This window comes from Eurytemora carolleeae, unplaced genomic scaffold, assembly GCF_000591075.1.
Source record: "Eurytemora carolleeae unplaced genomic scaffold, Eaff_2.0 scaffold288, whole genome shotgun sequence".
In the NCBI taxonomy this organism is placed as follows: domain Eukaryota; kingdom Metazoa; phylum Arthropoda; class Copepoda; order Calanoida; family Temoridae; genus Eurytemora; species Eurytemora carolleeae.
The window spans coordinates 37,054-59,901 of record NW_019396198.1 but is presented as its reverse complement, the minus strand read 5'-3'; the positions used below and the strand labels follow the sequence as shown (position 1 = coordinate 59,901).

Genomic DNA, 22,848 nt, shown 5'->3' with positions numbered 1-22,848 from the left:
TATTCAGCTGATCCAGCTCTAGATCTAGATTCTAAGGTCAGAAATGAAATAGCATGAAGTGGTTGAACTTTATATAGCTAGATAAGCCTATTCTCAAGTCTCAAGTAGACAATATGATTGTGAACCTAAACATAAGACTTTAAATTGTGAACCTGAACCCCAACCTGGCCCTAACCTTTCCCTGAGCCAGAGACTGAACCTGAACCTGAGCCTGAACCTGAACCTGAACCTGAACCTGAGGCCGAATTTAAAGAATTTGAGCGTTGGCTTAAATTTAAGCCGCGGCTCAAAAATGGTTGGTTTCGCTTAAAATTGTATTCAATGTTTCAAGATTTAAGCTGGTACTCAATGGAAACCGGTTTTTGGCGGATTTAAGATGCGGCTCAAATTCATTAAATTCGGACACTGAACCTGAATATGAACCTGAACCTGAACCTGAACCTAAACCTGAACCTGGCCCTAACCTGAACCTGAACTTGAATCTGAACCTGAATCTGAACCTAACATGAACTCAAATAAGGATAGATGATCTAGAGTGTTAAAAAACCAACCTACACTTCAAAATTTTCTCTCCAAGGATGAATTATTATCCGATTATATTTAAATAAATATCACTGCAGTGTCTCTAGGATGAAAGGACTACATATTAAAATATTTTCGGATTTGATTGTTCTGTCTGACGCCTCTTTATCTCTCAGATATTTATTTAATCCTGTATACTGGTTTCTAACAATCTCCTTGAAAATGAAATAGTAAACTATAACCTTCTAACAATCTCCTTGAAAATGAACTACTAAACTATAACCTTCTAACAATCTCATTGAAAATGAACTACTAAACTAACCTTTTAACAATCTCCTTGGAAATGAACTATTAAACTATAACCTTCTAACAGTCTCCTTGAAAATGAACTACTAAACTAACCTTTTAACAATCTCCTTGAAAATGAACTACTAAACTAAGCTTTTGACAATCTCCTTGAAAATGAACTACTAAACTAACCTTTTAACAATCTCCTCCCTGAAAAGGAAGAGCCTATGGTCCCTAGTTGACTCTGGGAACATGTAGAACAGATGCTCTCCTCCAACCCTATTAGTAAACAATCCCTTCATTCAGTGAGTGTCATGTCCGATTCAGAACGGTACCCTTTAAATCTTTTACTGATAAGGTAAAAATATCAAAGTTTTACAACGGCGATATTTAGTTTTCAGGATTTAGTTGTTACATATTACACTTGTAAATCAACTTGAAGATATTGTTTCTTTTGTTATTATTATTAAACTGAGAAAACTCTGTTTTCAGCGAGAAAAATTATTAATTTCCCGTCCTCTATGATTAGATTTAAAGATTTTAAGGAAACCGTTGTCAATCGAGGTTTACTTAATACTTATGACTTAAGTCCCAAAAAGCGCAAAATACATAAAAAAACTAGACAGTTAGAAGTTTTTTTTAAAAGTGAACCAAAGGTAAAATAGAAGTTTTCCTTGTCGAAAAATATTTTTTTTTAAATTACGATAGTTAAGGCAGAAAAAAACTTAACAATACAATTGTATGTTTTAACATGAAAAATAGGGAAGCATATTATATACCGTAGGCAATCAGTGTTGAGAGGAACGAATATTGGTCCCCGGATAGGATCAGAGTTCTGTGAGGGAAGAGCAAAAGGATCTCCAGGTATTGGAATAATAAACAGCTGATTAGTCTGGGCTCTAAGGAACATTGGGTTTAAGGTTGCGGATCATTGCAGGGCTTAGGATCTGATATAATCAATGGAGCCGCAAGATTTTAGCATACTGGATCCGGAAAAATATGCAGGAACAGATCCGGAGTCCAAATATCAACCAAAACACAGAAAATACTTTCTTTACACATGTTTTAAATGAGATATCATTAAGTCCTTTTTTCTGTAGTTATTATTGTATGGGTGTTAATTGTTATGGTTAATAAAAGTAAAGTAAAGTTTGTAAGTAAAAAATATTTGAACAACACAAATTTTTGACATTTGTTTCTTGTGAAAAGTAATAAGCAAGCCTAGAAGAAAAATGCGTGAGTTGGATCCGGATCTAAAGCATATTTAGCACATTAAAGCACATTAAAAATAAACATTCATTTATTCATTCGAAATATAAAAAATGTTTCCGTGATCATTCAAAATATTATATATTCATAACAACATACCATAGGCGAGTCCACACTGCATAGTAAATAGTGATCGCTTATTTGTAATATCTCATGCTTTGTAGCAGAATAAAAATATGAAATATATTTATTTTGTATCGTTATTAAACCCATGTTTTCCTGATAGTCCATGTTTTAATCAGCTCCGCTAAAAGCGCTCCTGAAATATTTGGTTTGGATGATTTTATTTAAAAAAAAAAAAATATTTTCAACAAAACGAATAAAACACCGTTAGAAAACAGCAGAATTACAAAATAAATTTGAGCAAAAATAATTCCGAAAATCATTAAATGATTAATCAGAGTTTATTTACCGGTTGCAACACTCCATTTTATCAAGATTTCAAATGCTTGGTCCGGCCTAGAACAACAAAAATAGAAATTAAAACTATAAAGTTAAACTTTGATAATAAAAGACATTTAGGGGTTTTTGACGTTAAAAGTGCTTCACAAACATGTAAGTTATTTAACAATACTTTTTGAAAAATAGTCGGGGTGGGGGCTGGAATAGGGTTAAGGAAAATTAACAACATAAATATAAAACAGGGGGGAAAAAATACGTGTTACTCTTGTGAGGAATATTAACAATTTTTATGGTTTGCTAAAGGTCGATCTTTTCTAAAATTATTTCATGACCAATAAACTTACCTGTATTTTGATTGGTATTTGACCTCTCCCCATTCAGGGCGTTCAGATTTCTTTGATATATCCGGATCCAAAGAACAGGCTCTATAAAATTTATTAGATCAACGTGACTAAAATATTCGGATCCAAGGAACAGGCTCTATAAGATGTATTAGATCAACGTAACTAAAGTATATCTGGATCCAAGGAACAGACTCTATAGGATGTGTTAGATCAACGTAACTAAAGGATATCTGGATCCTAGGAACAGGCTCTATAAGATGTATTAGATCAACGTAACTAAAGGATATCTGGATCCTAGGAACAGGCTCTGTAAGACGTTAGATCAACGTAACTAAAGGATATCTGGATCCTAGGAACAGGCTCTATAAGATGTATTAGATCAACGTAACCAGGCTCTATAAGATGTGTTAGATCAATGTAACTAAAGGATGTTTGGATCCAAAGATTCACAAAACAAAAGTTCCGAGTTCTTGAAAAACTTGATATTTCTACCTAAATTTATCAGTTCCTGTATAGCGGTCAGGTAGATTCTCTTCAAGGAAGCGTAGTCCTCCTTCCTCCTCTCCTTGAGGTCTACAATAGTCAAGCTCAACCTCCATCCAGTCCGCCTACAGACACATAGAGAACACATAGGTAGAATAGAGGATACATTGTTATAATAGAAGATACATCATTATAAAAGAGGATACATAGTTAGAATGGAGGACACACGTACAGTGAGAATAGAGGATGCATTGCTAGAATAAAGGATATACAGTTAGAATAGAGGAAACATTGTTAGAATAGAGGACACATAGTTAGAATGGAAGACACACAGTTAGAATAGAGGATACATTGTTAGAATAGAGGATTCATTGTTAGAGGAGAGGACACACAGTTAGAATAGAGGATACATTGTTAGAATAGAGGACACATAGTTAGAATGAAGGACACACAGTTTGAAAAGGGGATACATTGTTATAATAGAGGATACATTGTTAGAATAGAGGATACATTGGTAGAATAGAGGACGCATTGTTATAATAAAGGATACATTTTTAGAATAGAGGATTCATTGTTAGAGTAGAGGACACACAGTTAGAATAGAGGATACATTGTTAGAATAGAGTACACATATTTAAAATAAAGGACACACAGTTTGAAAAGGGGATACATTGTTATAATAGAGGATACATTGTTAGAATAGAGGATACATTGTTATGATAGAGGATACGTTGTTAGAATAGAGGATAAATTGTTAGAAAAGAGGATACATTGTTATACTATAGGATACATTGTTAGAATAGAGGATACATTGTTATAATAGAGGATACATTGTTAGAATAGAGGATACATAGTTATAGTAGAAGTTAAATTGCTAGAATAGAGGACACATTGTTATAATAGAGGACACATTGTTAGAATAGAGGACACATAATTAGACTAGAGTATAAATTGTTAGAATAGAGGACACATAGTTATAATAGAGGATACATTGTTAGAATAAAGGACACATTGTTTTAATAGAGGATACGTTGTTAGAATAGAGGACATATTGTTATAATAGAGGATACATTGTTAGAATAGAGGACAAATTGTTATAATATAGAAGATACATACATCGTAAGAATAGAGGATACATGCATCGTAAGAAAAGAGGATACATTGTTAGAATAGAGGACAAATATTTGGAATAGAGGATACATTGTTAGAATAGAGGACAAACAGTTTGAATAGAGGATACATTGTTAGAATATTGGACAAATATTTGGAATAGAGGACAAACAGTTTGAATAGAGGATACATTGTTAGAATATTGGACAAATATTTGGAATAGAGGATACACTTTTAGAACAAAGATCACATAACAGAGAACACAAAGCTAGACTAGAGGAATGACAGCTTTTGGAATAATCACAAATAATCACTGAGGAAAAAATTTAAAATTTAAAGTTTGAAGATTTTGTCGGATTCATAGGTGTATCCGTTAAACCGTTGACTGATCAAGGATGACGGGGTTATCCTTATCATCTAATTAAAAACTGAGGAAAATGAATTAAACGTGTTGAATGTTGATAATTCCTTTCATTGCACATTGTCTTTGCAGCATAATTCTGCAAGTCAAATTATTACAGAAACCACAATTCAAAATAATAATATTCTAGCTAAAAAAATCTCATTCATGAGCAGCAAAAGGTTTAAAGGGAACCATTGTGAATCAGACATGCCACTTGATAATTAAATTATCATAAAAATACGTCCACTATCCCTGTAAACAATTGAGTACCTGAAATGCCTCCCAGTCCCCATTGTAAATAGATCCTCCATCCTTCTCTACACATATATTTTCAAATTTCAAAACTTCAATTTAAACGAAAAGGTGTAAACAAAACAAATCACAAGATGAAGAGGTTTAAGATATCAAAACAATTTTGATACAAAAAAATCTGGACAAATTTCAATTTCAAAGTTAAAGAGTGGCATACTGCATTTTTGAAATCCCAAGACTAAACGTTTTCATCGGAATTTCTTTAAGCGAAAATAATAATTTTGTTTCTAAAAAAAGTACCACGTGGTTCCAAGACGACAAACAAATCGTCAGCCGATTCCTGTGTTTTTTGGTCTAGTATAGTCTTCAAAAAAGTCAAATTCCTTTTTAAAATGTGTACAATAAACATGGAAATTAAATTACGACTTCTCTATGTCGTCTTTGTTCCATTCTAGCTTATTTCATGAACATAATTTTATATTATCACAGTTAAAACATTTAACACTGAATACTACCATGTCTCGGGAATTCCAAAATGTGGTCTACCAATTTTTTAACTTCAAAATTGACGGAGAATTAGAGATTTGACCAAATTCCAGTTATTAAAAATAAAACTGTTCAAATGTTTAATATCTCCGTCATTTTTAATGATACGAAGAAGGTAGACCACATTTTGAAAAGCTCATTAGAATTTAAACCTTTTTATGTACTTTATGTCATTTGTCAATTATTGGAAATCAAAAGACGATTTTCATGTCTTCTTTAAATTTCCATGTTTATTGGAACGCCCTGTATACCATCTTCCTCTGTAAAGTAAACTCAGCAAGAATCCTATAAACCAATTTAATTATAGGACAATATAATACAATAACAACAGAGTGATTGAACCTGGGAGATAAATTAAAAAGAAGAAAATCTGGGAATATAAGATTAGGACACAATTAATCAAATAGAATCTAAACTAATTTATAACTTAATAGTAATACATACAGGTTACAGATAGGACTGGGCGTCGTGCCTGGGGAACGATCGTTATTCACGAGAACGAACGGAGTTATCAAGAACGATCCCATGGTTCCTAAAAAAGAACGAACACATAGAAAGCGTTCTTATAATATTAGAACGATTATTAAAAGAAAGAACGTGGAATTGAAAATAACGTCAAAATCAGGAACGCGTTCTAAGTCAGGAACACATTTTAAATCAGGAATGTGTCCCCCCCCCCCAAGAAAAAACGAAGGTCGGTTCAAAATTTAGCCTTCGGCAATAACATGAACAATGAACATATCCATGCAATGAACATTGATCAACCATTTTTTTAGTAACAGAAACCTCAATATCACGATCAAAAATTGAAATTAAACAATAAAAACTGATTAATTAAAAAAAATTTTAATAAAATGACGTAATACCTAAATAAAAGAGGGAGAAAAAAGCAAAAGGTAAAATTATGTAAAAGGTATCAAAGGTTAGCTATGTTTAAAAAGGAAGAAAAAAGTAAGAAACAAAGAACAAAGATAATTATGCTATGCATCAATTAGTACTGAAGGATACACGCCAGCAGATAATTGAATAAATAATTACATATCTACATCAGTTCTATAACATGCTCAGGGGCGGGTATTAAATCATTTATGGGTCTGTCACTGGATCACAATAGTAACCGCTGAACCTTTGTTTGGTGCAAAATGGTTATCTGATTCTGTTCAATTTATCTCAAAATTGATTATTTTTCATAGCGGTTCTCTATAGTACTGGGAAGGAAATTAGGAGAAATTAAACCTTTTTACGTCAGAAAAACAACAATATCCTCATTCTTTTTAATCCAATAAAAAACTAAAGGGTACCGTTGTTAATCAGACATATCGTTCCATTTCAACAGTAGAGAACGCGACGGAATGAAATTCGTCTTTGATTTATATTTTGGTTAAAAACAAAGATACAGATTGTGTTATTTAAAACTGATATGGTGGCTGAGTCTTGATTTCCACTGACTGTAAATATTTGAATATATATTTGAAAATAGACGAGGATTCCTTTAGTGTTGAAGAAGTACAGGTAGAATCCATGAATAAACGGATGAGAAGGATGACCGGAAGCATGACAGATATATCCATCCTTCAGAAGGCTACTCATCAACTAAATATCAGCTCAGCTTTTCTCTTATTGTTTTTGTTTACCTCCTACCTATTGCCTCCTTGCCTCCTACCTCTTTGCCTCTTTGCCTTCTTGCCTCATTGCCTCTTGCCTCTTGCCTCCTACCTCCTACCCTCCTACCTCCTACCTCCTACCTGCTACCTGCTACCTCTTACCTCTTACCTCTTACCTCTCACCTGCTACCTGCTACCTGCTACCTGCTACCTGCTACCTGCTACCTCCTACCTGTACTGCCGAGGATTCCTCGTCTATTCCTTCAACATGCTCGATCAACCAGACTACGGCATCAGCGCTGAATTCGAATATTTAATTTCTAGAATCGTAATTTGAATTTTACTTTCTTCAGGCTTTCTTTTTATAATAAAACAATATTTGTAAACTAGCAATACAAAGAAATTGAGTCGTTTCCACAAACTCAATTTTTCTATTCTCTATATCTTTGCAACTTGATTTCATAAAGCTTTGATATTCCTAACTTCACTGATTTGCAATTTGGTTCCAAAGATATAGGGATGAGAAAATCTTGATATTTAAGGCGAGTGTTCGCGAAAAATGAAAGCTTACGGCGAAAAATAAGCGCTTCTGATCGCTACTAATATTACTTCTATCTGTTACGTTTAAGGGATTTCTTATAAATTTATTGCCATTAACGTCGGACATCCGACGTTAATGTCAGATCGTAAAGAGATTGTAGACGTAATTTCAAGTGACCCTCCATTTTGGGTGTGAAATGTTGGATTGACAATGGTACACTTTTAACCTTTGACTGGCGGATTTAAGAACGTCAGAGAAAATACAGAAAATTGTAAGGATTTAAAACTTCAGGATTGGAAACTGATGACGACTTTTTGATTGTTGCTTAGAAAGCCGTTTAAAAGGTATCGTTGTGAATCGGCCTTTTGAAACTACGCCTACAGTCCTTTTAAAATATTATAGAGATTAAAATAATGAATATGAATTCAAATTAACTATACTATTAGCTTACCTAACAAAAGTATGATTAGGTAGAGCCTCCTGTTTAGGCAATATTGTTAACCCTGTTGGAACACTCCGCATCGCCTAAAAGAGAGGGGCATGCCCGATTCAGAACAGTACCCTTCAAACGAAAAGTTTTTTCTGATTTAATGCTTTATGTGTACTTTAATCTGAGGCAGAAATGCGCATGCCACTTTATCGAGAAACCTTTAATAATTTAAAGTTATCAATTTTCAAAGACAAGATGATGCATTCTTGATCAGACAAAGTAGGGTACCGTTGTGATTCGAACATGCCACTCTATAAATGTGAGTGACTTGAAATTATGTGTATAGTCCCTTTAAACAATTAGAAGAGACTGCAGTTTTCTCAAGCACAATCAATGTCAGTTCATGCATAATTTACTAATGGTCGCCAATTCATATTTACTTAATAAAATTTCATTTTACAATGGAAGCGCAAATGCAAACGAAAACGCAAAATTAGCAACATATATAGACTTCTTTTAAAGAACAAGGACACAATCAGACAATAGCATATAAATGTCTTATTGTTAATTAATTATTTCAGGAGAAAAGTCAGATCTTCGCGAATTCAGTGGCTTAAATTCAAATCAACACCTACTGGAAAGGAATAGATGTATAATTATATATTTCTTATTGGCATATTCGTTAGTTAAATATACATTAATTAATTAATAGTAATTAAAGTAACAATATGCATTATATAGAGCCCCCTATTGTTTTCCATACTATAGCTACAGGGTGTCCCAATAAACATAGGAATTGAGTGACGAATTAGTGATCTTTCTTGTCAAGAAGTAGTAGTGTAATAGTTTATTTCAAATTCATATCATAATTATGTTTGCTAGAGATAATTCTACGAAAACGGTAATTATAATGTCTCTGTAAGATGAACAGGTAAGTTTACTTTGTTTTCATACTGAGCCCGAAATTTAAAAGATTTTCCTTTTCGGGGTCTTAACATTTGTGTAGATTTTGATCTAAGAGATTTGAAAAAAAAAATAGAAAATATGAAGAAACTAAATTAATACTAAATTAAACAAAAATATTAATATCCACAAAAACTGCCTTACCCCATTCGTGAAAAACAGGTTGCAAAGCTGGATACCCTGTTTTAAGGTTTGGGCTCAGGAATTTTATTATTTTTTACGTACATACATATATAGTTTCCAATTAAAAAATAGTTTTTTTTTCTTCATCATTTTTTAAAACTTTTATTAGATTTTGTGGTAAAATAACAAAAACCGAGGTAAAATCGGATTTGGAGTCATCATCAATCATCTATCATCGAAGGGTTGGAGGGGGGGGGGGGATATCAAACCTCCTAGAGGTATGTGTTTGTAAATAGAGTGAGGTAGGTGAACTAGGTCGACTAATTCAACTACTGCTTTAGATAGGCAAGTAAGACCCTTCTTCATTCATTAATTTCCAACTCTGAATGTTTTCGAGTTATAATTAAGTTTTGTCAAGTTTTTCTCAAAAAATCTCACCTCTACAATCTCCTCATTAGTGCAGCTACTCCGCAGAAGTTTAAATTCATTTTCCTAACACAAAGCTTTAGTTTTAACGTGAACAACCCAAACCTTTTCAGAGGGGGGTTGGCGGGGTTGAAGAAATATTTCTAGAGTTAATTAAGAGGCATCATCAAAACATGGAAACAAATAAAGACTTTGCCAATGAGAGTTAATCTAAGCAGAAGGGAAGCAGCAAGTAAAAAAGTTTTTAATTTTGATCATTTCCTCCCATTGTTTCTGCGGTATAGATGCAAATTGCGCAAATCACTATAATAAAAAAGCCTTGATTGAAAATAACATGGATAATCTCATTAAGACAAAACTTCTAATAGTACCGTTGTGACTCGAACATGCTACTCTCTAAATGTTGTCTCTTGAAATTGTTACTACAATCCCTTTGATGCTTTCACTCCCAGGTATTTTGATGAATAAATGGTTAAATGGTGTCAGGTGTATTTAAGTGTTGGGACTTTATGACGAGTGATTGACAATTATCTCCCCCAAATATAAGTTTCACAACTTTGTTAAAACCAAGGGTGTAATGCAAGGAAAGTTAATTGCAGTTGCGTATACTCTGCGTACATATTGAAACCAGTTCTCTTTGGGCGGAATTTGTAAACAAGAATAGATGCATCAGTGTTCGTTTAGTATACGAGGAGGTTAAAAGCATTAAATTTGATAATTTTGATATTTCACATAATAGTTTCCTATGACCAGAATATTTCATTGATTTTTTATGTGAAAGATGGATCCCACGTCAGGCTGTAACGTCCGTCTTGTGTTTACATTACCGCCATGAGACAGTACACTGCAGTACAAAAGATGCGTACACTTCTGAGATAACTTTCCTTGCATTACATCCTTGGTCAAAACAATTATTGCAATGTTGATTAGAGAATTAACACTTTTCAACAGGAAATATGGATAATTCCCAATTTTAATAAATGCTAATGAAAGAACTAATTTCTTCATTTAGAAAGTTAATACTAAAAAATGCATTTTCAAATTTTAGGGAAGTTCAAGATGAAAACCAACAAATATAAAAACAAATAAAATACTAAAAATTATTCGGCTAACGTAATAGTTTCACCAATGTTAAGAAACTATTTAAGACAATAAACAATATTTTAATAAACATTTATAATAATTAATTGAAAAAAGTTTGGATTAGTGAGGCATGGATAGAAAGCAAGATTAAACACCACCGAGTTGAAACAAGCAGAAGAGTGCAGGTCAGAGGCGTAACTGAANGGGGGGGGGGGGGGGCTAGATTGTACTTTGTATATTACATTTAATGAAGTCAATAATAAAGTAGAAAAATAATGAAATTGTAAAATTTCCAAAAAAACATTTTCATTGCCTTTGCTCAGTATATTTCCATTAATCCACGTTTCCAGAGCCCTAACCCTACCTCTTTGCAGAAGTTAGGGTAGGGCCACCCACCCGCCCCCTAGTTACGCCCCTGATACAGCTGGTCATTTACAGGTAGAGATGGCAGAGATTGGCACATTCGACTCTTTTTACTTCGTTCGTTCATTGTTCCAGAACGAACCCTTTCGTTCGTTCTCAAAATTATCGTTGATTTTCCATTTATTACGTTCGTTTTCTCACTGAAAGATCGTGAAGTAAAATAGTTTTATCAGTAAAATCATTAGGTCAGAAAAATCGTTCGTTCAATAAAATTGTTCGTACATTAAAAAAAGATAATTTTAAAAAAATTGTTAAAAAATCTTTTCTTTTCATTTCTCTGAACGATCCATTCGTTTCTTTTCTAAACGACAACCTTATTACAAAACAAATTTGGTTCGTTCTCAAAAAATTTCACTCGTTTAAAAAACAATGCCCATCTCTATTTCCAGGGTACAAAATAGCAGGTATAGCAAACAACACATTTGTGAAGAGGGTGCAGGTTAAAATGTTTGATGTAGTGCATATGTAAGCTGGATGTGTAAGTGCAGCTTGTAAGAGTACATATAAAGGTGCAGGGTACACACTGGAGGTCATAACGTACAGTAAAACATAGTTGGGGTTTAAATCCTGTCACATCTAGAAGAGAAAATTTTCTCCAACCAAAAAAAAACTTTTTAAGAAATGTATAGAATCTTATTGTTTAATTACGGAGTTAAGTAAACACATACTTTTTAGATTTCTAAGAAGTAGAAGGATTACAGGAGAGAGGGCTACAGGGAGTGCAGCAGGTAGAGAGGGCAACAGGGAGTAAAGGAGTGAGAGAGAGCTTGGAGTACAGGAGGGCATGCATTCAGTATGGAGGTAGGTAGGGCAAGATGGAATACATAAGGTAGGAAGGGTAAGGTGTGCAGGAGGGTGTGAGGGAAAACGGACTACATAATAGAGGGAGGACAAGAGAAAGAACAGGAGAAAGTGAGGGCATGGAGTAAAAAAAAGGAAGGAGGGCAAGAGAGAGTACATGAGGGAGGACAAGAGAAAGAACAAGAGAGAGTGAGGGGCATGGAGTGAAAAAAGGAAGGAGGGCAAGAGAGAGTACACGAGGGAGGTCAAGAGGGTAGAGAGTATAGTAGGGAGGAAGGGAAAGAGAGAATAGAGGATGAAGAAAGGGCATTTGGAGTACAGGCTCAAGAAAATGTTATGTGCAATTGTGTGCAGAAGTATTGAAGTATGTTTCTTCCACCGGTCTTAATGTTCAATATTAAGGACTGTCACCAGAATACCTTAACTCGAGGGTTTAGAAAAGCATCTCTCCAAATAGCTTTACGAACTAGCTGAACATGTTTTTAAAAATTTATCTCAATTGATATTTAAATCTTTAAAGAAACCAGCATGATGTGAACTCGAATTCTCAGTAAAGATATGAAATCATGACGAATCACAGGGGCTACAAAACCTTTTAATGGGTCTGTAATTTCATGTGACCCTCCATTTGAAACAGGGGCTTGCCCTAGTCACAAAGCTACCCTTTAAACCTTTTTCTTGATCATCGATTTGGAAGATATCTTCGTTTGTTTCTGTGAGCAGAAATCCGCAAGTCACTTTTATAGAGAAAATAAAATTGAAAATATTTAACTTTTCAAAACATGGAAAGCTCACTTCTTCTTTATCAGATAAAAGTTTCTCGGGTACCCTTGTGTATGGGACATGTCACTCTCTAAATAAAGAGTCACTTGACATTATATAGTTGTCCCTTTAGCTAAAGATTGCTAACTACCACACAAATAACATTTATTTTGTACGATTAATCAGGAAGAAATAATTCATAGCTGATAAAATCATTTTTCTATTTACTCTACATTTAACCTACGACGAAAACATGTCATTAAAAAGAATAATTGAAGTTATTTATTTTTCTAAAAGTTTGATCATAAATATTAACTTTGATACCTGATAATCCTGTAGATTTCCCACTGACGTGTTAAATACACTCTCCTTAAAAATGATAATATTAATGATAATACTACTAATAATAATGATAATAATAATAATAATAATAATAATAATAATAAAAAATATAACAATAATACTGTTACCTGGCTATCACTGAATGAATCAGAGATTTGAATATTTGCCAGAGGTTTAATTAGATCAGGTTCCAATCTAGCACTACCACTCTCTGTTCTAGCCCTTTCTAAACATTAACCGTTGGTGGAGTTCATTATACCAAATTATGTAGAAATTATGTTTATGGCTCAATTTAATCCGGGTTTAACAGTGCTTAATTTGATTTTGTACATTATGTATACTTCGCGAAAGTTAAGATTTCTTCTTGAAACTTTTTTTTTAGTTTTCGTTACAACCATCAAATAAAATCCATAATCTTATAATAATCCTATTAATCTTTATTTGCGGAGGAAATTATTTTTGGAAAACTAAAATTCTCTTTTTTAAATAAGCAATTTTAGAAAAGCAAGGGAGTTGAGTCTTTGCCACAAACTCTGATTTTCTAATCCCCTTATCTTCGGAACTTGATCTCAAAGATATTAACTAGTTCAAATTATGAATTCTGTTAGATCGAATAAGCGAAATTTGAAAGATCAAGATTTACACCATCTGTTTGCACAGATGTAAGGAGAGTATTAAATTTGATTTTGTGGCAAACACTAAATCAATTTTTTGGCAAATAAGTTTTAAATTTACATAATTTAATTTGATATATTTAGCAGAAAACTTGGCAAACTATAGTTTACCTATAGGTCTAGGCGGTCCACTCACTGCTCTATCCCGCCCACTCCGCTCTACTGCTCGATTAGAGCCTAATCGCTCCCGGAACTTTGATCTAAACGATTATGTTTTTAATGTCCAATGTCCATTCTATTTTGATATAGAGTAATTATCATGCATCCTGTTTCTCGTTTTCAACTTCTATCCTCATAGATTCGATCCTGATAATGAATTCGGTTTGTCCGGATCTACAGTAATCGGCGTTTATATCAATACAATGAAGACGACTTTATGAGTTAAATTCTGATTTCTAACAAACTTTTTTCAAATAATACGTTCACAAAAGAGTTCCTGTAAATTGACATCTTTTCTTTGTTTCCATGTTTTTGTGTAACCTGCTGTTTTAAAGCTTGGTGAACTGATAATTCAGCAATGTCCCATTTACAGATAAATAACTTTTCAACCTTAGTCTGATAAAGGATTCGATAATATCCTTAAAATTGAGTGCCGGAAAACCCTAGGTAATAGAGCAAACTCCATGTCAACATACACATGAGTTTTCCGGCACAAGATAAATAAATATGAAATTCCGTCTACAGTCCCTTTTATAAAAAGTTAAAAACTAACCTTTCATTAGCGCCTGGAGGTTTTAGCTCTCCAGCCATAGTGTTGCTTCTTCCTTTAAGGAACTGTTTCTCAACAGGAAGCGGGGTTGGACGCTTCAACTAAAATTATTTTTTCAATTATCTCAAATAGTTTTATAAAAATTTTCTATTAAAATAATTGTCCAACTTTCAAGAAATGCGAAAAGCACTTTAATGGGATTGATCAGTATGACAAGGTTATGAAATTTAATGAGGTACTTTTAAAAAAATCCTTTTTTCACTCAACAATTTTATACTTTTTCAACATTTCATCTTGGAATAACATTGTTCTCCTTTTATAAAGACGACTTGAAATTTGTCAACTATGACGATCCCAAGTTTATATTGGGTCTTCTGTTGTTAATGTGGTCTGTAAATGATTTATTAAATGATTTGGGAAAGTTGCATGAAATCGTGAATAACAGGAAACAGACACTAAGAATTCCGTAAAGTCGTCTTTGAAGTCACATCCTTAGTGGGGTAACCCTGTACTTGATATTACAAGTTATTTCCATCCAATTTCTATTTTGCAATAAGATCCAAAATAATTCTGAAATCTTCTTTAAATCGTCAATATTTGTTTGAAAGCTTGGTCACTGAACTGCCTACCGCCTGTTCAAATCCTGAATCACCGACGATTCATAGTCAAAGATTCCATGAGGATTTGAATCGTTTATTCAGGATTTGAACCAGCGGTAGGAAGTTGAGCGACCTCTCTAATTAATTGAATTCGGTCCCTCAAGAAAGTTTATTTGTTCTTTAAAGTTTGAGATGACAAATAATGCATTATTATTACTAGCATCGACTAGAGGGTTGGCGTGTCTTGCCGTAAAAGTGAACCATAATTCCCACAAATGTACCACCAGCTGTGAAGTGGTACAATGTACAATTTACAATGTACATTGTACAATGTACAATGTCTAAGGGGATTATAAAATAAATGGAAACTTTTATTCTCCATGCTTATCCGCCAATTTATTAGATCTGTTTTGTGAAGTTAGGTATAAAAAGTGTGCTCAGAAGGCCGGACATATTTTAAAATTACCTTATTCAGACAGGTTTCTATAAACTTGAGAAATCCTTCAGCTAAACTAACCCTGTCCTCCAGATATACTCGAGTATATATATCACACCTAAACATTGATTTTTATACTTGGGAAATTATTTATTCAAAATCATGTTTCACGTTTCAACGATCATTAGAGCAAATGAAATGAAATGAAATGAAATGAAATGAAATGAAATGAAATGAAATGAAATGATATGGAATGAAATGAAATGACATAAAATGAATTCAAATGAAATTAAATTAAATCAGACTTTGAGGGAGGTCCTACTTCCATAATATCAAATGAAATGAAATGAAATGAAATGAAATGAAATGAAATGAAATAAAATGAAATGAAATGATATGGAATGAAATGAAATGACATAAAATGAATTTAAATGAAATGAAATTAAATCAGACTTTGAGGGAGGTCCTACTTCCATAATACCATTTTGAAGTGAATTTACTTTAAGAAATGATCTGAGGTTTTACCATTTGAAATGATTTCAATATTTGCGTTTCGATTATGCAAGTAAAGTCTTCTCTGAAATCTCATCCTTAGTAGGACAACGTATTTATGTTTATAATATTATTTTACTCAAAAAAGCCTGGCATTATGATTTGTGATGATTCAACGAATTACTCGGTCATTTTTGAATCGTTATTTTCTCATTAAAAATATAATTGCTCTAAAGCAAAACACCCTATCCCCCCCCATAAAACTAACCCAGTTGCACCTCTGAATTTCTTGATAACCTAATTACCTCATATCCTCTGGACCTTCAATTATAGCCTTGGTGTAGGGTACAAACGGTCTGAGGGGTAGAACATACATCCTGTACCTCCAGTACTTTAAGCTTTCAGACAGATAATAATCCTAGCCAACCATTTTATAACTTTAATTAATCTGGGTTCAGGGACATGTTTTTTGTGAAAATCAATCCGCCCACCCTCATTAAGTTATTAGGAGAGTAATACAATAAGTTATCTTCTTTTAATCTTCTTCCTCTAAAAAGGAAAAGAGTAGAAATGTGGAAAACAAATCTTATGTCAATTTTGGCTTTACTTCAGGAATCATAAAAAAATAATATTTTTTTATCCAATATGGACACTGGGACCCATAAACAGTGGAAAAGAAAGCTAACTATCAGACTCAAGTAATGATTCCAAATAGTAAAATAAACATGAAACACAGCAATTGTGCAGTGTACACAGGTAAAAACCCCATTTCACCTAATAAGTTCAGTTACACAACAATCATAAAAATAGCTTCATCAAAACAACACCAAATACAAAAAGGGAGTGACTGGGCCAGGTAAGGTTGTTGAACTGAGAGTGCAATATTATAGAGAACAATATCAAGAAATTCTTTTGGTACCTATAGATCGTTTCTCAATAATACTTCACTCTCAATTCAACTACCATACCTTACCAGTCACTCCCAATAAATGTCGTCTTCATATTCAACTATTTCATGGGTTCTACTTCATATAAAGAATATCAGTGAAACATTTTCCTATGGATAATTTTAAAAAGGTTGAGAAATACAATGTATCCATCTTTACAGGGATTTGTGAATAATGTTATTAAATCCCTGATCTCCTCTTGTACACACGTAGAAGTCCAGATAGTTCCAGTTGTAGGTTTCAAGCTTCTCCATGTTAAACTCTACCCAGGACGTCTAGCAGAACAAAATGGCAATGCAGATTTAAATTTAACTTTTTTAAAGCCAGTTAAAAATTAAACAAATGAAGATCAGTAGAAAATAAGTTAAAAGTAAAAATTCCAAAATATTTTAATCAGTTTTCTATTCCAGAACCAAATGTTACTAGGCTTCCAGGGCGTTTCCATTAAAACTTTTATTCATTGCTTTTTAACCACGACATTTTCTCTTCTTGAATTATTAAACAATAACAAAACTTGTTTACGGATTTATCCATTTTTTTCGTAGATTTTGAAAAATCAAAATTTGTTACCGGCAAATTTGGGTTGAATCGGTTCATCCGTTTTAACGATTTTTGGAAACAAAAATTTTTAACAGACAAGCAAATTATTCATATTATATATAAATTGTCTAAGAATGTACCGTACCTCGTATGTATCATTATCTGGAGCAAGAAACCTGTACATGTATCGGTAGTGTAGGTTAGGGTACGGGTGTTTCGGGGAGTACCTTACAACATTTATCATCTAAACAAACAATTAAAGTTAAATCATTTTCATTTTTAAAATGTTTAAAGCCAGATTAATAGGATGCCCCCTTACCCCCGTAATATTGGGGGAACGTCTCCCACTCCCCCCCCCCACAAAAAAGAAGAGTAACTCAGGCGTGCAAAAAATTTCTTCTTTCCATTGATTTGTATTCCAAGGATGAATTAATTAAATTTTGGTAGCGGCGACGGCGTGCCTTTACGGGACTGTCGTAGTATTGTTAAGGGACTCTTCAGTCTTCATGCATAGAGGTGCATATACGATTTACAACATTACTCTTCAAACATTTAATTGATCAATAATTTTAAAAATATTAGATAACGTCATTTTTCTTGCTTGAAAATTGTTAATTTCTGATAGTTACTTTGGCAGAAAAAAAAAACATTATTGAAAATAAACAGTTTTCAAAAAAAAACATGGATATCTAATTTATACCACACTTGGTTTTAAAGCTTTTAAAACATTTTTCTCGCAAACATGTTTATGATTATTGGCCCAAATGTATTTCAGCAACAAAAAAACTGCCAAACATATTGAAACTATGATATTTTAAAATAATTCACTAGAATTATAGCAAATGAGTTCATTCACTATCTTTTACTGAAGTTGAAATCGAAAAACACAATAAAGCAGTTGCATAAAATCTGGAGGCCAGTTCAGTAACTTAAAGGCGCTTTCCCAGAGCACGCACTTGGATATCTAAGGTTACAGTAAACTAAGAAACTCTAGAATAGGAAGACGACTTTAAGACTCAAGTATGTCGCTAAACAGTCCAATGAACACAAGAAATTTAAATTGCGCAGTATTAATTTAAGTGATTTAATAAGTTACTAGTAAACCATTGCTTTGTAAGAACATAAAATATGTTTACTTATTGCTATAATTTCTTCTTCCCATTCTACAGTTTTCTTATTCTCACTTTAAGTATAGGTGTTGATAATGTTGAATGGAAACTAAAAAGAATTAGTCCAATAAGAATAAAAGACGACATTTTCGACCCTCCTGACCTGTCCCGTTAGGGAAAGTTTGTGAAAAATTTTCCCTATGGACAACCAGTATTCCTCGCTTGCAGGCTTCTTGAAGGTTCGTACCAGGGATGTAACCCGACCAGAGCTATTCATAGGGTTTGTCATGTTACCGTCAGTTTTATCCAAGGATTCATTCTAGAAAACATTAATGATTATTAGATATTCACACTGGTTTAGTCCGCCTGGGTTATTCCCATTTAAGCTAGACCAGGCTAAAGAACTCGTGGACGGCCAAATATTAGGTGTGGACGGTACGGTGTAAACAGGACCTGCCGGTAATAGTACATAAATGTACAGAATTTGTACAGGGTCAATAATCAGGTGTAAACAGGACCTGCCGGTACTAGTACATACATGTACAGAATTCGTACAGGGTCAATAATCAGGTGTAAACAGGACCTGCCGGTACTAGTAGATACTTGTACCAATGTGTATTGAGCACACCGTATTTTGACCAGTGACGAGTGAAATCAGAAGCTACAGGGTTAAAAACATAGGATGCGACTGTAACGACGACCTAAAAATCTTTAGATATGACTTTGTCTGGGTTAAACTAAATATTCTGCCATGAATTCTTGTCATGGCCTTTAAATGATAAGACAAAGAAAGAAACACATTTACAGTGGGATGCGCCATGGAGTCCTAAATAATCGAATACAGACAGTATAAATTCCGCACAGTCGTCTCTGTGCCATCTTTTGTGGGTAACCCTGTACCTCCTAAATGTCCTTGCCACACAGTGCTATTTACCCTGATGGCCCAAACAAAAAAACCGACTAAAATCTCATACGAATTTGAGGGAAAATTCCTTAAATCAGATATTATGTCAAAAGTTTAACTTGAAAAAATTTGAATGAAAATTAAATTCAAACACAGGAAAAATATCCGCCTGGAAAATTCAACTTAAAAAAAGCCTAACATATTTTTGCTCCACGCTAATTTTTTACGAAACTTGACTAAAGATACACAGTTATTAGAAACTGAACTTTTAGTGTGCCCACAAATTCCAAAACTGTATGATCGTAGTCTCCTTTCTTTTAATTAAAATTCCGTCCAGCATTTGTTAATGTTAATTGTTGAAACGGATTCATAATAATAATAATAATAATATTAGTAATAAATAATCAACCTTTATTCTGTAGACATGTGACATCTGAAAATGTCCCAATTATATATTTTTATCTTTGTATTCGAATGGAAAAAAAACTTTGATGGCACATTCAAAGATAAAGAAAACTATCAAAATATCTTTTTATTAAATTATTTTCGAAAGCTGGTAAACTTGCCTTTATAATGATTAGTTGGAAGTTCTGGGATAACCTCTGAGATATTAACTCCGTGAACACTTCTCTATTATTACTATCATTAACAACAAGTTTATCGAAGTCATAACAACTATTAAAATAAAAAAATTATTATTTTTCAATTTTTCAGATTGCATATTTTTATTTTTCTTAGGTCCGAGATGAACCAAAGTTTTTACTAAAACATACAATTTAAAGAGATCAAATCATTTAACATTTTGCATACATTGTATCTCGCCGCCTCAATCGTTAATCTAGAAGTAGAAATCATAAATTTTATTTTTTACTCTGTGCTCTATACACGGAGCACAGTAATGATAATTCCTTGTTGAGAGTGGAGGTTTCTGTAAAGGTGATCTTGGCATATGTTCAGAATTATGTTCATCAGGAGAAAGATTATATTCACTACAAAAAGCACTTAGCGTTAGTTCTCTTAATTATATTTACCAATTAGTTTTTGATTCAATATATATCAAATAATGTTATAACTTTATAAACTTTAATTGATGTATACTTCCCCGTGCTCATTTCTTTTATAGAAGTAGTGACATTAATATTTGAATAAATGAAATAATATTTTATTGAATAACGAAAATGGATATTTCATTTATTTTGAACATGAAACATTTAATGATGAAAACTATAATCTGAATTAGTATAAATTTAAATAAAATTTTAACAAGATAAAACTGAAACGAAATTTATTGTCCAAGGAAAAACGTTTTGTTTCAATTTTGCTTCTCAGAAACTTTGGTTATAAACGAAAATAAAATTGATTAATTAAAAATGTGATTTAATTCTTAGAAATTATTAAAACATGAACAGTACCTTAAATATTTTCACCGTGAATAGTCCCTTTAAACCCTGTCTAACCTGATCAAGTATTCTGTTTCTAAAGTTCGTTGATCAGGTTTATAGTCCGTGGTGACCGGAAGGCAGGCCGGGTAGGTTATAGACTTCCAGTCTACACCAGTAGCTATAGTAGCATCCAGGGTCTACAACGTGAAAACTTTAATTGTTGGAAAAAAAGTTTCATTTCAGAAAAATGTATTCACACGAGCGGGGGAAGGCAGGCGGCCATGAGCCACCACTATTTCCCCTTCCGTGCCACATATTAGCTTTTTTCTCTTCCAGCAGCCATGAGCCACCACAATTTCCCCTTCTGTACCACAACATTTGACTCTTCCGGGCAAAACTACTTTTTTTAAATGGTATATTTAGGGCCTTTAAAGTGTGATTTTAAAAAATCCAGCCGCGTCACGCAAAAAAGCACAACTCAAATCATTTTTTCAATACTACTTAATATTAATATTTTGTGTGTTGAATTCTTAAACTGTTTTACAATGAAATTTTTGACAAATTTGACTGAGTATTGCATCTTGAAATATCACAAAGTTGGTTAATGAGTGATTTTAAGATGGATTTAGTATAATGAGTCAGTAATTGAATAATCATTAGACTGTTAAATTTCAAGATGCAAATTTAGCGCAACGAACAGCAAAGAAAAATGTCAAAGCGTGGAAACCCTAATTTGAATACGGATCCATTCTTTTCAGGACGGATACAGATCCACATTATAAGACATAGAACAAGAAACATTGTATCAAAATAATGTAAAACCCCCTGGCAGATCTATTCCATGGTTGCTGTATACCTGTTCTCCAGTAGCTCCCCACATAAAAGTTCCAAACTTTACTTCAGAATTAGAAACTAACCGGTGACGAAGTATTTTCGTCTGGAACTCACCCTTAAACAAATATATAGTATAATAATAATAATAGTTAAAAACTCGCTGTTTCAGGAACTGTAGTGGTGATAAAGAGTCCATGCTTGATACACAACGGTACCCTTTAATCCTCTAATAGAGTAAAATGAGGAAGATATCCTCGTTTTTCTAAATAAAAAGTTTATATAAATGACAAACGAAAAAAATCAGTTTTCTGATAAAAAACTTAATAATTTGTGCTCAGATGAAGGTTTCAAGTGTACCGTTGTTAATCGTAACAGCCTTTTTAAATAGAGGTTTACTTTAAAGTTACGTTTCGGTTTACAGTTCCTTTAAATAGAGGTTTACTTTAAAGTTACGTCTACAGTCCCTTTAAATAGAGGGTTACTTTAAAGTTACGTCTACAGTCCCTTTAAATAGAGGTTTACTTTAAAGTTACGCCTACAGTCCCTTTAAATCGAGAGTTATTTTAAAGTTACGTCTACAGTCCCTTTAAATATAGGGTTATTTTAAAGTTACGTCTACAGTCCCTTTAAATATAGGGTTATTTTAAAGTTACGTCTACAGTCCCTTTAAATAGAGGGTTACTTTAAAGTTATGTCTACAGTCCCTTTCAATAGAGGGTTATTTTAAAGTTACGTCTACAGTCCCTTTAAATAGAGGGTTATTTTAAAGTTACGTCTACAATCCCTTTAAATAGAAGGTTACTTTAAAGTTACGTCTACAGTCCCTTTAACTAGAGGGTTACTTTAAAGTTATATCTACAGTCCCTTTAAATAATTTGGCTTACGATAAAATTGCAGACATTTATCTGGTCCTAAACTAGATGTTTGGGTGGATACAATATGGTTTTGAAGTTAAAACTCAGAATATATCTAGCAAACTTGTAACTTTTATTGAGGAGGTTAGCTTAGAACAAATGTATTTGAGGCTAAACGTTAATCGTATCAGTTTACCTGGTGTCCCAAGGAAATATCTGTTAATCGTTGCAGGCTTCTTGAAGGTTCGTAC

The 22,848-nt window shown here is 33.1% G+C and overlaps 1 protein-coding gene across 1 annotated transcript in view; it reads right to left on the bottom strand.

Annotated features, from left to right (window-relative positions):
- Positions 1 to 706: 706 nt before the first annotated feature.
- The window catches only part of LOC111697892 (GATOR complex protein DEPDC5), a 41,311-nt gene continuing 19,169 nt past the window's right edge, over positions 707 to 22,848 (bottom strand). The window contains exons 25-50 of the mRNA XM_023468027.1: positions 21,766 to 21,967; positions 20,985 to 21,106; positions 20,436 to 20,516; positions 20,094 to 20,157; positions 18,787 to 18,942; positions 17,660 to 17,758; positions 17,163 to 17,249; positions 16,333 to 16,445; positions 15,566 to 15,653; positions 14,504 to 14,601; positions 13,903 to 13,991; positions 13,246 to 13,343; positions 13,100 to 13,144; positions 12,433 to 12,483; positions 9,719 to 9,772; positions 8,216 to 8,289; positions 7,456 to 7,522; positions 7,110 to 7,212; positions 5,092 to 5,138; positions 3,318 to 3,433; positions 2,826 to 2,906; positions 2,492 to 2,538; positions 2,299 to 2,338; positions 1,590 to 1,709; positions 1,003 to 1,089; positions 707 to 737 (exon numbers count right to left, since the gene is read on the bottom strand). Of these exons, the coding sequence (XP_023323795.1) occupies positions 707 to 737; positions 1,003 to 1,089; positions 1,590 to 1,709; positions 2,299 to 2,338; positions 2,492 to 2,538; positions 2,826 to 2,906; positions 3,318 to 3,433; positions 5,092 to 5,138; positions 7,110 to 7,212; positions 7,456 to 7,522; positions 8,216 to 8,289; positions 9,719 to 9,772; positions 12,433 to 12,483; positions 13,100 to 13,144; positions 13,246 to 13,343; positions 13,903 to 13,991; positions 14,504 to 14,601; positions 15,566 to 15,653; positions 16,333 to 16,445; positions 17,163 to 17,249; positions 17,660 to 17,758; positions 18,787 to 18,942; positions 20,094 to 20,157; positions 20,436 to 20,516; positions 20,985 to 21,106; positions 21,766 to 21,967 (2,260 nt within the window). The remainder of the gene's footprint in view (positions 738 to 1,002; positions 1,090 to 1,589; positions 1,710 to 2,298; positions 2,339 to 2,491; positions 2,539 to 2,825; positions 2,907 to 3,317; positions 3,434 to 5,091; positions 5,139 to 7,109; positions 7,213 to 7,455; positions 7,523 to 8,215; positions 8,290 to 9,718; positions 9,773 to 12,432; positions 12,484 to 13,099; positions 13,145 to 13,245; positions 13,344 to 13,902; positions 13,992 to 14,503; positions 14,602 to 15,565; positions 15,654 to 16,332; positions 16,446 to 17,162; positions 17,250 to 17,659; positions 17,759 to 18,786; positions 18,943 to 20,093; positions 20,158 to 20,435; positions 20,517 to 20,984; positions 21,107 to 21,765; positions 21,968 to 22,848) is intronic.